This window comes from Setaria italica, chromosome VII (genome assembly GCF_000263155.2).
Source record: "Setaria italica strain Yugu1 chromosome VII, Setaria_italica_v2.0, whole genome shotgun sequence".
NCBI classification, from domain to species: Eukaryota; Viridiplantae; Streptophyta; class Magnoliopsida; order Poales; family Poaceae; genus Setaria; species Setaria italica.
The window spans coordinates 20,560,238-20,573,672 of record NC_028456.1 but is presented as its reverse complement, the minus strand read 5'-3'; the positions used below and the strand labels follow the sequence as shown (position 1 = coordinate 20,573,672).

The window sequence follows — 13,435 nt, the reverse complement described above, 5'->3', positions numbered from 1 at the left end:
TTGGGTAAAAGTATCAATGATTTTGGAACCTTTTGGTTGGCTTTTGACTTTTGCAAAAGCAAAAGCAGGTTGGAAAGTCCAACCAAAGAAAGCCTGAACATTCATTTTTAAGTTTAGTGTCCTAACGCAAAATGTGACAAGGTTCTCCAGCCGCTCTGCTTCTCTCGCGCGCCTTAGCTCTCGAGATCGCATCTGATCCTGGCCGTTCATTTCGTCTTGGACGCCATGAGCTCCGTCCAAGCGCGGGTCAGACAACTTCACTGCGCGCCTCTTGGTGCGGTGGCATGGCGCGACACCTCCACGGCGGCCACGAGCTCGTCGCGCACCTCCGCGCGTCCTCGCCGCTGGCCGACCTCCTCCGCGCCGTGCCGAGCCTCCCCGCCGCCCGAGCCGCGCACGCGCGCGTCCTCAAGTCCCCCTTCGCCGGCGAGACCTTCCTGCTCAACACGCTCGTCTCCGCGTACGCGCGGCTGGGCCGCCTCCGCGACGCCCGCAGGGTGTTCGACGGGATACCGCTCCCGAACACCTTCTCCTACAACGCGCTCCTCTCCGCGTACGCGCGCCTGGGCCGCCCCGACGAGGCGCGCGCGCTGTTCGATGCCATCCCGGACCCCGACCAGTGCTCCTACAACGCCGTCGTCGCGGCGCTCGCGCGGCACGGGCGCGGGCACGCCGGGGACGCGCTCCGATTCCTGGCCGCCATGCACGCCGACGACTTCGTGCTCAACGCCTACTCCTTCGCCAGCGCGCTGAGCGCCTGCGCCGCGGAGAAGGACCCGAGGACCGGGGAGCAGGTGCACGGCCTCGTCGCCAAGTCTCCGCACGCGGAGGACGTGCACATCGGGAGCGCGCTCGTGGACATGTACGCCAAGTGTGAGCGCCCGGAGGATGCGCACAGGGTGTTCGACACAATGCCGGAGCGGAACGTTGTTTCCTGGAACAGCTTGATCACTTGCTACGAGCAGAATGGTCCCGTGGGCGAGGCTCTTGTTCTGTTTGTTGAGATGATGGCATCGGGTTTCATTCCCGATGAGGTGACGCTCGCGAGTGTCATGAGCGCGTGTGCAGGCCTTGCCGCAGAGAGGGAAGGACGGCAGGTCCATGCCTGTGTGGTAAAGTGTGATAGGTTTAGGGAGGACATGGTGCTGAACAATGCTCTAGTGGACATGTATGCGAAGTGTGGGAGGACATGGGAAGCAAGGCGTGTCTTTGATTCCATGGCTTCCAGGAGTGTTGTGTCCGAAACATCCATGCTCACAGGGTATGCAAAGTCTGCAAATGTGGAAAATGCTCAGATAGTATTCTCGCAGATGGTTGAGAAGAATGTCATTGCTTGGAACGTGCTAATTGCAGCGTATGCGCAGAATGGTGAGGAGGAAGAAACGCTTAGGCTCTTTGTCAGGCTGAAAAGAGAGTCAGTTTGGCCAACGCATTACACTTATGGAAATGTTCTCAATGCATGTGGGAATATTGCTGATCTTCAGCTTGGTCAGCAAGCTCATGTTCATGTCCTCAAGGAAGGTCTCCGCTTCGACTTTGGGCCAGAGTCTGATGTGTTTGTTGGGAACTCCCTTGTAGACATGTACCTGAAGACAGGCTCCATCGATGATGGTGCAAAGGTTTTCGAGAGAATGGCAGCCAGAGATAATGTGTCCTGGAATGCGATGATTGTTGGTTATGCACAGAATGGCCGTGCAAGAGATGCACTGCAACTTTTTGAGAGAATGTTGTGCAGCAAAGAGAGCCCAGACTCTGTCACGATGATTGGGGTTTTGTCAGCCTGTGGTCATTCTGGATTAGTTGAGGAGGGCAGGAGGTACTTTCAGTCCATGACTGAGGATCATGGTATTACTCCATCGCGAGATCACTACACATGCATGATTGACATGCTTGGTCGTGCTGGTCATCTCAAAGAAGTCGAGGAGCTCATAAAGAACATGCCAATGGAACCTGACTCTGTGCTCTGGGCTTCACTGCTAGGTGCTTGCAGACTGCATAAAAACGTTGAGCTGGGGGAATGGGCAGCTGGAAAATTGTTTGAGATTGATCCTGAGAACTCTGGACCCTATGTTCTTCTCTCCAATATGTATGCTGAGATGGGAAAATGGACAGATGTTTTTAGAGTGAGGAGATCCATGAAGGACAGGGGTGTCAGTAAGCAGCCTGGCTGTAGTTGGATTGAGATAGGCAGGAAAATGAATGTGTTTCTTGTGCGAGATAATCGACATCCGTGCCGGAATGAGATACACGATACCTTAAGAATCATACAGATGGAGATGAGCAGGATGAGTTTAGATGCTGAAATTGCTAATTGCTTGACAAATTACTGCTCTGAAGCCTGCGGCTAGAAGATCAGAATTGAAAGGCAGATGACTTCGTGTTGAAAACTTGATATTATATTTTCGATGACCTGTTGAGTCGTAGCCTCATTGGTTGCTTCTGTGGACTAAGTTAGAAAGTTGAAATGCCAATTGCACACAAAAATTTTTGTACTGTCAGTATTTGATAGCACTTACCTGAAAGTTTACAGGATAGTGTTTACTGAAGCCAAATAAAAAGGTCAACGAAAAAGTCTCACTAATGTCTTTTGGAAGCAAAGGTCAGAAACATGGAGTCGAAGAGAAGTGAGCAAACAAAGTTCCTATTGACTTCCTCGAGATCCCTGCAAGTGCAACACGCCTTGGCCCCTTCAGATATATTAACTCAGGTTCTACCCTCTGCAAGGCATTTTTAGTTGCAGCTTAAGCAATGGCCGTCTCCCTGGTGCTCCCATTCACCCTGCTTCTCTTCGGCAATTTCCTCCTCTCCGGACTCTCCGGACCCTCCTTGGCTGAGGCAGAGGCTGCCGTGGAGCTGAGAGAGGCAGTCCTGACGCTGGATGCCGGCAACTTCTCGGACGTTGTGGCGAAGCACCCGTTCATCGTCGTCGAGTTCTACGCGCCGTGGTTTGTACAGCTCACTCATTTCCTTAAGCAGTTACCACCTGTCTCAACTCCCGCACAGCAGCTAACTGGCAAGTGTCAATTACCTGCAGGTGTGGCCACTGCAAGCAACTCGCTCCAGAGGTAATAACCCACTGCTCCCTATTGCTACAGACGTGCCACTGAGCCAGACTGCCAGTCCTGCCCTCGACGACGCGCAGACAGATGTGCATTTTGATTTGTTTTTGCCGTGTCCATGAGCAGTACGAGAAGGCAGCCGCCGTTCTGAGGAAGCACGACCCGCCGGTGGTGCTTGCGAAGGTGGATGCGTACGAGGAGAGGAACAAGGAGGTCAAGGACAAGTACCAGGTGCACGCGTACCCCACCATCAAGATCATAGAGAATGGAGGGAACAACGTACGTGGCTATAGTGGTCCGAGGGACGCAGATGGCATCGTGGAGTACCTCAAGAAGCAGGTCGGCCCGGCTTCTATCGAGCTCAGATCAGCGGAGGAGGCCGTCCACGCCATTGGTGACAAGGGAGTGGTTCTTGTAGGTTTTCACCACTATTATGAATGTTCCTTGTTTCTTGAATACCATGAGAATGGTGGATGCGCTTGTGATGCATGGATGTGAATGTTTTGTTGCAGGTAGGAATTTTCCCCAAGTTTGCCGGTGTGGATTATGAGAATTTTATGGCCATGGCAGAGAAGAAACGATCAGATTATGATTTCTTTCACACGTCAGATGCTAGTATTCTGCCGCGTGGTGATCAGGCCGTCAAGGGCCCAGTTGTTCGTCTCTTTAAACCATTTGACGAGCTCTTTGTTGATTCTCAGGTATATTCCTTTTTCATGTGATAAGTTCGAGCCTGAGTAACACTCTAGCACTGTAACACCAATCTTGATCTTTGTCAGGATTTTGATAAGGATGCTCTTGACAAATTTATTGAGGTGTCTGGATTCCCTACAGTAGTTACCTTCGATGATGATCCAACAAACCATAAGTTTCTTGAGAGATACTACAGTACTCCTAGTGCCAAAGTGAGTTGACACGATTGTGATTACGTTCTATTTCTGCTTTCAGAATTTTTAGTGGAATAGTGAAGTATATTTGGTCATTCCTTTACCTCTGCATTAGTAACGGGATGTTGTTCACATTGGACTTGAATTTGTGCTCACATGACTGCAGTGGACTATTTTTTCATACCTGATGAAAGCATGAAATACTATCGTTTGAAATTTGGTGTACAGGCGATGCTTTTCTTGAACTTCAGTGACGACAGAATCGAGGCCTTCAAGAGTCAGATTCAAGAAGCAGCCAAGCTATTCAGTGCAAATAACATAAGTTTTCTAATTGGTGATGTTGAAACCGCTGAACGTGCCTTCCAGGTTGTTATTTGTAGTTTCTCTGAGCATTTATTTGTCATAAATTCCTACCATTAGATGCCTAACAAGCTTCCCCGCAAATGCTCTCAGTACTTTGGGCTCAAAGAGAACGATGTGCCCCTCCTTTTTGTGATTGCACAGGGTGGGAAATATCTCAATCCAACTATCGATCCTGATCAAGTTATACCCTGGTTGAAGCAGTACATAGTTGAGGCCTTTTTAACTTTACTTTATGGCTTAGTTACTAAGCTGTTTCACAGTACTTTAGTTTGTTGTCAAATAGTTTCCTACTCAATGTTGTTCTGCCTTGTTTTTGCTTATGTAGTATGGAAACTTGACGCCTTATGTTAAGTCAGAGCCAATCCCAAAGGAGAATGACCAACCTGTTAAGGTTGTCGTGGCTGACAGCATTGATGACATTGTTTTCAACTCTGGCAAAAACGGTTAGTTGTTCTAATTCCCACCGGTTGTCTGAGTAATAAGCACCCCATAGCTCAATATGATTATATCAGTGATTACATTCAGAATTCATTTACACTTTGTACTGTACTTATTTTGTGAACTCATGCTTGACATGATCTTTTCTTTACAGTACTGATCGAGTTTTATGCTCCTTGGTGTGGACATTGCCGGAAGCTGGCCCCAATCTTGGAGGAAGTTGCAGTCTCATTGCAAGACGACGAAGATGTCGTCATTGCAAAGATGGTGATCCATCTTGCCATTCATGCTCAATCCTTTTTTCCCCCCCTTTATGTGGTGTGATATGAATATGATCGTGCTCATATCAGTCATTGCTCATGCTCGTTAATTCCATTTGGTTTTGCTCAGGATGGCACTGCAAACGATATCCCTACCGACTTCGCGGTCGAGGGATACCCGACGATGTACTTCTACTCGACCACCGGGGACCTCTATTCGTACAATGGTGGGAGGACAGCGGAGGACATCATCAGCTTCATCAAGAAGCACAAGGGCCCCAAAGCTGGTGCGGCGGACGAAGTGGCACAGACAGGAGCTGGCGGTGTAGAAGAGGGCATCACATCTTCATCACCGTCAGAGATTCTGAAAGACGAGCTCTAACCAAGATGCCGTATGCAACTATTTATCCTTCTTTGTTGTTCAGTAACTCGTCGATCTGTTCTACGCCTTTTGCTTAGAGGCATCTCGTAAGAAGTAGAGAAGCGCTCTGCAGACCACAGATTACACGGTGAGAATGTTCATGGCAGTTGTGGTATTGTGCACTGAAACTCATACGAGGTTCAGGAGAAAACAGTTATAAGTTGGCATAAATTGTCTTGGAAACCATTTGGCAGTGCTAAATGTACTGTCGGATTTGGTGACCGGCAGTCCACCGGAGGTTACTCAGTGGTAAATTTGTAGATGGAGGAGATCGTAAGACCAAGAACTCGAATGGTAACTCGAATAGTAACACAGAGACGCAAGGTTTAGACATGTTCGGATCTCCGGAGAGTAATACCATACGTTCTGTGTTCTGATGGATTGTATTGCTGATCGCTGGTACGAATCGTGTGGTGGGATGAGTTGAGTTGCCTTACCCTCGGGGGGCGTCTCTGGCCATCTTATATAAGCTGATGACCTAGGGTTAGAATCAGATATGATATAATCCTAATCGGTTGTTACATGAAAAGCAATCTGAGAGTAGGTTTACAACAAGTATCCCGTGATATCCGGACAGAATCCGTTCGCCCAGCCTTCGAACTTGTGCTCCGCGTATCTTCATACCTTGACGTGATCGGACGAGCCCACCTATCAGGACCGACCGGTATCCTGATTGGTGGGGACCTGTCGATAATCCTCACGTGGTCATTAGTTGTTTGCGTTGAAATTTGCTGATGTTCGCGTGTAACAATACTGAATTGAATAAGGCCATTGTAGTTCGCCTTCTGTTTTTGTTGTGCCCAATTCATGCAGATGGAGGTCTCTCGTTTATTTGCGATTTCTTTTTGAAAAAAAAAAAGAGATCTACTCCATCAGAAGATGCGCGGGCGTCGTTATTATGCTGTTAATATTCTGTTCAGCATGCGAGATGAATCGTGTGAGGATTCAACCTGAACGCCCAGCATGCACATATTTTACAAGGGAAAAAAAGAAGAAATCTATTTCAAAAAAAGAAGAGAAAAACTGGGGCCACCCTGACGCCCCGTCGTGCTTCTGTACTCCTATCACCCACTGCCACTGGACACTGCCATCTATCCGTCCATGGCCCCACCTGTCAGTATAAGCAAACCCACGCAGCCACGCTACGCAGCCTCCATTCGTCTCAGGATTCAGGAATTTGCGTGCCGTCTTGTCTGCCTGCCGGCACCTCGTCGGATTCAGGTGGCGCGACCTCCTCTCCCTCTCCTCGCCGGCCCGGCGCACCGCCGACCATGGACCCGGAAGCGGTGCGGCGAAGCCTCGAGCCCACCGCCTCCGCAGAGGAAATCACGGGCTCCACCCCTGCCCGCCTCCACTTCTACGACCCCTTCGTCCTCCAAGGCGTCAGCATCGAGTCCTCCGAGCACGGCCGCCTCCTCTGCTCCTTCGTCGTCGCCCCGCGCCACGCCGTAAGCCACGATCTCCCCTCCCCACCGACGAAAGCCCTAGGGACACTTTAGCTCTTTACCCTCTTTCGGCTCGAGATGGTGACGAATTGTGTGGTGCTTTGGGCTCCGAATTCCAATCGGCGGTGGCTTTGCAGAGCCCCGCGGGGTACCTCCGCAGCGGCGTCACGGCGACGCTCGCCGACCAGCTGGGGTCGGCCGTCTTCTACTGCAGCGGGCTCCCGAGGAGCGGGGTCTCCGTGGAGATCAGCGTCTCCTTCGTCGACGTGGCTACCGTCGGGGTGAGACCGGCTCTCTTTTTCTCTCGGTTCACATTTCAGGCTGTGTTTTATTATTGTATCAACAAATTTGGAGTTCAGGGTCTCGGAATTTATGATGAAACTGGATCGTTTATGCACTTGTGCTGCTAGTGCTAGAATTGGGCAATTGGGAAATCCAATTTGCTGAAGAAATGGGATTCAGTGTGAGTACTCTCTGATACTTTGCGGCGTATGTTTTTTTAGGCTGTATCGTGGTGCTGGCATGTTTTGTAGGTGAATGTCAGATTAGCCTGTTCTGGTTTATGTCTCGTAGAAACTGCAATCAGCAACGATTGGGTACGGTTCTAATGCTTGCTGTTGTGCATAGCTTTGGTGTGCTATACCTCAGTGATTGAGATCTTCTCTGCAATATTTACTACTACTGGCTACTAGTCAATGTGCTGTATTATCAAGTTGTTGGCAGCTGAGTAGTTGGAGTGAGCTGGGATTAGTTTCTGAAATTGCTTCGAACTTGATGAAAGTTGTTAGATTTGTGCTTTTATTGTTTCCTGGCATCCTGAAACAATTTAGTTTCTCTTTATCAAATAGGGGGTGCCTTCTGTGGTTATTGTAGTGAAAGTTCTTTGATTTTATTAGGATTTGGTAATGAATTCATTATATGATATTCTCTACCTGTTGTAGAAGATTTGGAGTATTCATCATAAATAATTTCAGAATCTAGGAAACTGTGTTTTTAGTTTAATTTCTGACAGGTTGTTTAGACAGGTCACTGTTGAATCCTAATTCACTTACCCATCTTTTTGCTCCCACTGTTCGTTTTTAGTTGTCGTGTAAGGATTTTAAAATGTCGAGTTTCATAAATTTTAACCAGCAATTAGTCAAATTATGTGCATGCTTAGTGTATAAAAGTTATATGAATAGATTTGTATTTCAAATATATTTTAATATGACATATTTTGCAGCAATTGATGATATATTGTACGAGAAATTGGTGGTCAAAGTACACTTCTAAGGACATCTTTAGATTCTAATACGCTTCTAAAAACGAACAGAGAGTATAGTATATAAAAACATCCTTTAACCTATTAAGATATTCCCATTCTTTGTTGAATAAATAACTCGATGCAGATAGCTTCATACTTTACTTGTTCTTGACTTTTGTGCTCAGGTATAAGTGTAACAAATGTGCCTGCTGGCAGTCCAATGCTGTTAGGTCTAATATTGTTTCTTTATAGAACAGATAAATACCATTCTATTTAAATTCTTCTTGAAGCTTCAGCTTCAGTGTTGCTTCATGGTCCTGTAGAAAGGTAGAATATAATATTTTTGTGAGTTTACGTCGGTGAACATGGCATGACAACAGCTTGTTTTGCCAGATAAAATGGTTATTACTTCTTTGGGCTTGTTACCTTTAGCAACTTGCGTTTTTATTACCTACTGTCAATGAGTTGTCTATAAGCAGAAATGATGGTTGAATAAATGAGTCACATTCACTCTATTCATTTCCATTGTTGTCAGTTATGAGTGGAGCCTTTTGGCTATACCATGATTATTGAACAGTTATTAGTATTGTATCACTTTATACCTGTAAAAAATATCTGGTAGGTATCAAAAACAAAATAACCATCTCAGTAGTTGATACTTGTTATGATATGACATTGAAGAACATGCTGATATAGGCTGAAGGTCCTGAGGTTATTCTACTGCAAGTTAGACAGAAATGAAGCCAGATTCAGCTAGCTCCCTGTCAAATTAATTTCAAAGAAGCCTAGATTAATTTTGAGCCTTTTGTTGTTTTCACACTTCCTTTACAAATTTCTTTGACTTACTTTTAACTTTTTGAGTTAATTGTCCAGGAAGAAATAGAGGTTGAGGGAAAGTTGTTGCGTGCTGGAAAATCCGTTGGTGTTGTCTCTGTCGATTTCAGGAAGAAAAAGACAGGAAAATTGATGGCACAGGCCCGTCATACCAAGTATCTTGCTGTATCAAGCAGATTGTGAGGCTTGCCTTCCGCTAACAAGATAATAAGATATCAACATGATTGCGGCGAAACTCTCCATTACCATGCCATTATTAATCGGCAACAATCATACAATGCTTATAGTCTCTCTCTTTTTCAGAATTCTGTATCTATCAGAATTTAAGTGTCAAGGGTGGTTCTGTGATGCATATTGCTCTATCCATTTCGTTTTCACTTGACAGCTATGATCAGATTATACATTTCGACAAAGGTTGTGTCTGGGTTGTAAGTTGTAACTTCACTGGAAACACAGTAAACCATCCACAATTCATATCAAATCCTTTAACTCTTGCTGCATCAGTGTAGTCTGTCATCATCTTGGGTGATTCTCTCTGTAAAAAACGGATCATAGGCTCATCGCTGCATTAGTCTTTTCATCAACCTAAAAGGTGCATGATATTTAATCTTTGTGTCCTACATGCTACATCGGCCTGAGATGGTTGGTGGAAGTAGGCCCAGCTGCCAGCACGCTGTGTGATTGTACAAACCCTAGGCCCTTGTGGGCTGTCTGCTGTCTGTTCTCTTGTTAGTTGACCCCAATTTGTTATTGACTTCTGGTAGGATACCAACATGATTTGCAAGAATTGTCCCTGTCATCCCTATGCTCGTGCAGTTTTAGAATTTGTGGTGCGCGTTAAGTGTACAAGTAATTCTTTGCTGGGATGAAGTTTGTGATTACCTTGCAGAACGCGGAAACTTTCACGGTGCTGCCATATGGTTTTACGTCTTTAGGATCTAGATTAGAGCCCAGATTCTATGATTTAGTCAATAGAATTTGCATCTCTACGATTCTAATGTTTAGCATTCTATTGTTGTGATCTTATCTAGAGACATCGGATTTGATTTGAAGTCCAAGATTACGACGACTTTTATGCTAGTAAGATGTGATTGTGAAAAGACGTTATTCTCCCATTCTTACACAATATACTGCTGGCTTTTTGGATCGAGAGGTTTCCTTGGGAAGCACAGCAGGGTTTTACTGTTGTGATGAGGTAGGACAGAGGTTGGACGTCCCCGTCCGCGGTCTCTTTTTTGCCTTTAGTACGAGCTAATCCCCTTGTCCTTATGTGAGCCGCCCAAATAAAAACACGCATCCTCCCAAGCAAAATAGCACGAGCACCTTTCATCCCCACGAACCCACACCAAAAAACTTTGTCCTGGTAAGCCGTGCGCCTTTCTTTCTTCAGATCCGAAGGTACGATAGTACGATACCATGAGTCACAAGACATCGCCTCGTGACTAAAGGGCACAGTGAAAAAAGAATTTGCACACCTGTTTTTTTGCTCTTTTTTTAAAAAAATTCTCTCGTCTAATAAAACTCATGGCAAAACTCTTGCCTTCCTTTCCGGAAAAATAAAAAAAAAGTATTTGCATAGGCGTTGCCTTTTTCTCGTTTTTACATTTATGCTATTGAGTTGAATCAGATTGATAGATGATTGATATACGGAGGAAGTGAAGTGGACAGAAGAATGAGAAATGGAGTGACATTGCATCATTGCTATGGACTACTTTGATTTCTCTGTATCTGCTAATGAACCCTAATTACAGAGAGGCTTACAGCGTCAAAGAACAAATCTCGATCATTACTTGTATATATGTCTAATGGAGTAACATAATTTACCCATGGGTGCATGGTTCCTGCATCAGAAGCATGCACGCATGGTTCTTGCAGGCCGACCAAGTCACTCACCACGCGCTCATGGTCATGGAAGCGAAGCGATTGCGCGGGCAGCAAGCAGCCAAGCGCACGTGCGTGCCATCAGCGCGCCCTGGTGCTGGATCGCTGCCTGGCGACGGCGGCCTCGGAGATGGTCTTCTCGATGACGAAGAGCCTCCGGAAGATCCGCATGAGCAGCACCCACGTCCCCGCGCGGCGGCGGCAGTGCCTCGCCCCGGCGGCGGCCCTCGCCGACGGCCGCAGCACGGGCGCGCACCCGGCGCGCGCCGCGGGCTCCGACTCCGCGTCCGACGGCGGCGACGGCGACGGCTCCGACCACGTGCGGGTGCGGCTGCCCTCCATCGCCAGCAGCCCGTCGTCGCGGCGGTCGCGCCAGGAGCCGCCGCACGGCCGGCGCCGCGCCCGCGCCCGCGCCAGCTGGCCCAGCTCCTCGTTGAAGTCCTCCCACAGCTGGTCCATCCTGTCCTCTACCTCCGCGGCCTTCGCCGCCGCGGCGTCTCCTCCCGCTCCCGGTCCCGCGCTCTTCTCCGGCGGCCGCGGCTCTTGATCTTCCGCCATGATGACGCCGGTGGCCCGGCTCGTCGGCTCCGCCGGCGGCGCAGGAGAGGGAGGCGGGGCGGCCGGCACGAAGCGGAAGAACGGGAGCTTGCGGCACGGCGCCGACGACGACGGCGGGCCTGATGATGGGACCGCGGCAGGCGGCAGCTTCTCTGCAGGCGTCATCGTGGTGGTGGCGGGGAAGAAGGTGAAGTCGTCCATTCTTAACGCTCGGCTGGATCGATCGGTAGCCGGCACGGCCAGCTAGAGCCTGGAGATGACGTCGGTCGCTGCCGATATCAATGCGTTCGCTCCCTTACTTGGGTGAAGCTAGCCCTGACTGGTGCCGCCGCGACTGGCCCAGCCCAGTAGGTGGTGGCGCTGGTCCAAAGCCGTCCAACGCTGGAAAACTAACCATTCGTCGGGTCAGGTTGTATTTTAACTTGATACTAATATGAACATCAATACCGAGCCTAATAGCTAGTCCCCAACGAGACTCTCGTGAACCCTTTTAGTATCAAATGGAGGTTTCAACCGGTACTAACGTGCAACCTAGTACCGGATGAAGCCTCCATTCGGTACCAGCCTTTGATACCGGGTGGCCGCACACGTCCGTTCCTCACCGTCTTATCCGCACGCCTCCCTCGCTCTCTCCCTTCTCCCCTCACGCCGACCTCACCCCTCCCTTCTCCCTTCTCCCTTCCTCCCATTCTTCCATTCTCTCCCTTCTCCCTTCCTCCCATTCTTCCAGGCGCGCCCCTCCCCTCCCCTCACAGCTGCCCCACCCCTCCCCCCTCCGTGCACCTCTCACTGCGATACCGGTGAGGAGCGGCGGCGGGGCGAAGAGTGGCGGAGGCAAGAAGGAAGGGCGCGGCGGCGGAGCGTCGGCAGGCATGACGGAGCAAGGAGCGGTGGTGGGGCAAGAAGCGGCGGAGCTCCGGTGGGAGGGCGCAGGGCAAGGAGCGGCGGACAACGGCGGGATGCGGCTGGTGTGGTCGGCGAATTTCTTTTTTTATTTTTTAATACTCCTTTGGTACCGATTATTTAATACGATACTTAGAAACTGAGTGGCAATATCGGTTGGTACTTAAAATTCAATTCCTCGATCGATCGCTCCGGCCGTACGGACACGAGCGCGCCATATATATATATTATATATACAACCCGGATCGATCCGTCCGATCCATGTTGTGTTGTCGGTTCGCAGTGATTTTTACGTAATTCGCAGCGGTGGTGTCGCGAATGATCGATCCACTGCGTGCGAGACGTCCCTGACAACGAGGAGATGTGCGTACCTTTGGAGGCCGGAGCAGCGCACGTACGCGCGGCGGCTAGCGGATGGCGTGCGTCGGGTTGGGATGAGATGAGATGAGATGAGACGCATCCATCCGCCAGGTCTGCCGGCCATCCGTCTGGGTGTGCGGATGGATCTGCCGACAGGAGGGCGCTTGCGCGGCGTACGTCCACCCGTAGTCGCGCGCCCCGGGTCCGCCGCTGGCAGAGCGTACAGCAGAGACCCCGACCCCCGTCAAAGCCGGGAGGGAGCCCGGGACCGAGCAGAGCAGGCAAAAGCGTAGGCCGCGCCTAGGTGCGGGGCTCCATCGGCTCGGCTGCATCACAGCATCATCAGCTGGTCCGGTGCTGCGATCCCCCGGTCCCGGCGCGGAGAGGGATGGCGCCGAGCGAGCCGCGGTCGCTGCCGCGCACGGGACCGGAGGATGGATGGACAATCGATGGCGACGGCTGTCCCCGCGACCGCGACCTGGACGGGCGGGCTGGCTTGGCAGGCACCTGACGCCCGATGGGTCGGCGTGGCGTGCGGTGGGTTTGTCTGGTGGGTGCTAGCGCTTCGGCCGTTTCCGTGGCGTGACGCGCCCAGGGCACCCACACCCATCATCCGACCGGTGTCGCCGTCGAGGCGTGAGCGTGACGCTTGCCTCACACAGTCACACGTATATGCCGTGCAGCAGCGACCGATCGGGCCACCGGCCGAGGTGTCAGGTCAGGTGCGCCCGGCGTCGCATGACCAGACCGGAACAACAAGTGCGCGGTGGCTCGGTTGCCGTA

The 13,435-nt window shown here is 49.9% G+C and overlaps 4 protein-coding genes across 4 annotated transcripts; 3 read left to right on the top strand and 1 right to left on the bottom strand.

Annotated features, from left to right (window-relative positions):
• The first annotated feature begins 236 nt into the window (after positions 1-236).
• Positions 237-2,390, top strand: LOC101769697 (pentatricopeptide repeat-containing protein At2g13600). The gene has a single exon (XM_004977945.3). The coding sequence runs from the start codon at positions 285-287 to the stop codon at positions 2,346-2,348; it is 2,064 nt and encodes a 687-aa protein (XP_004978002.1). The 5' UTR covers positions 237-284; the 3' UTR covers positions 2,349-2,390.
• Positions 2,391-2,709: 319 nt separating this feature from the next.
• Positions 2,710-5,629, top strand: LOC101773724 (protein disulfide isomerase-like 1-2). Its single transcript, XM_004975609.4, has 10 exons — positions 2,710-2,945; positions 3,035-3,065; positions 3,186-3,473; positions 3,572-3,760; positions 3,839-3,964; positions 4,175-4,312; positions 4,400-4,516; positions 4,635-4,752; positions 4,902-5,014; positions 5,138-5,629. Exons 1-10 carry the CDS (start codon positions 2,749-2,751, stop codon positions 5,387-5,389), a joined length of 1,569 nt encoding a protein of 522 aa, XP_004975666.1. The 5' UTR covers positions 2,710-2,748; the 3' UTR covers positions 5,390-5,629.
• Positions 5,630-6,559: 930 nt separating this feature from the next.
• LOC101773175 (acyl-coenzyme A thioesterase 13) lies at positions 6,560-9,450 on the top strand. Its single transcript, XM_004975608.4, has 3 exons — positions 6,560-6,876; positions 7,011-7,154; positions 8,990-9,450. The coding sequence occupies exons 1-3, from the start codon at positions 6,700-6,702 to the stop codon at positions 9,131-9,133; spliced, it is 465 nt and encodes a 154-aa protein (XP_004975665.1). The 5' UTR covers positions 6,560-6,699; the 3' UTR covers positions 9,134-9,450.
• Positions 9,451-10,568: 1,118 nt separating this feature from the next.
• Positions 10,569-11,948, bottom strand: LOC101772765 (vasodilator-stimulated phosphoprotein-like). Its single transcript, XM_004975607.3, has one exon. It carries the CDS (start codon positions 11,588-11,590, stop codon positions 10,913-10,915), a length of 678 nt encoding a protein of 225 aa, XP_004975664.1. The 5' UTR covers positions 11,591-11,948; the 3' UTR covers positions 10,569-10,912.
• Between the last annotated feature and the right edge of the window lie 1,487 nt (positions 11,949-13,435).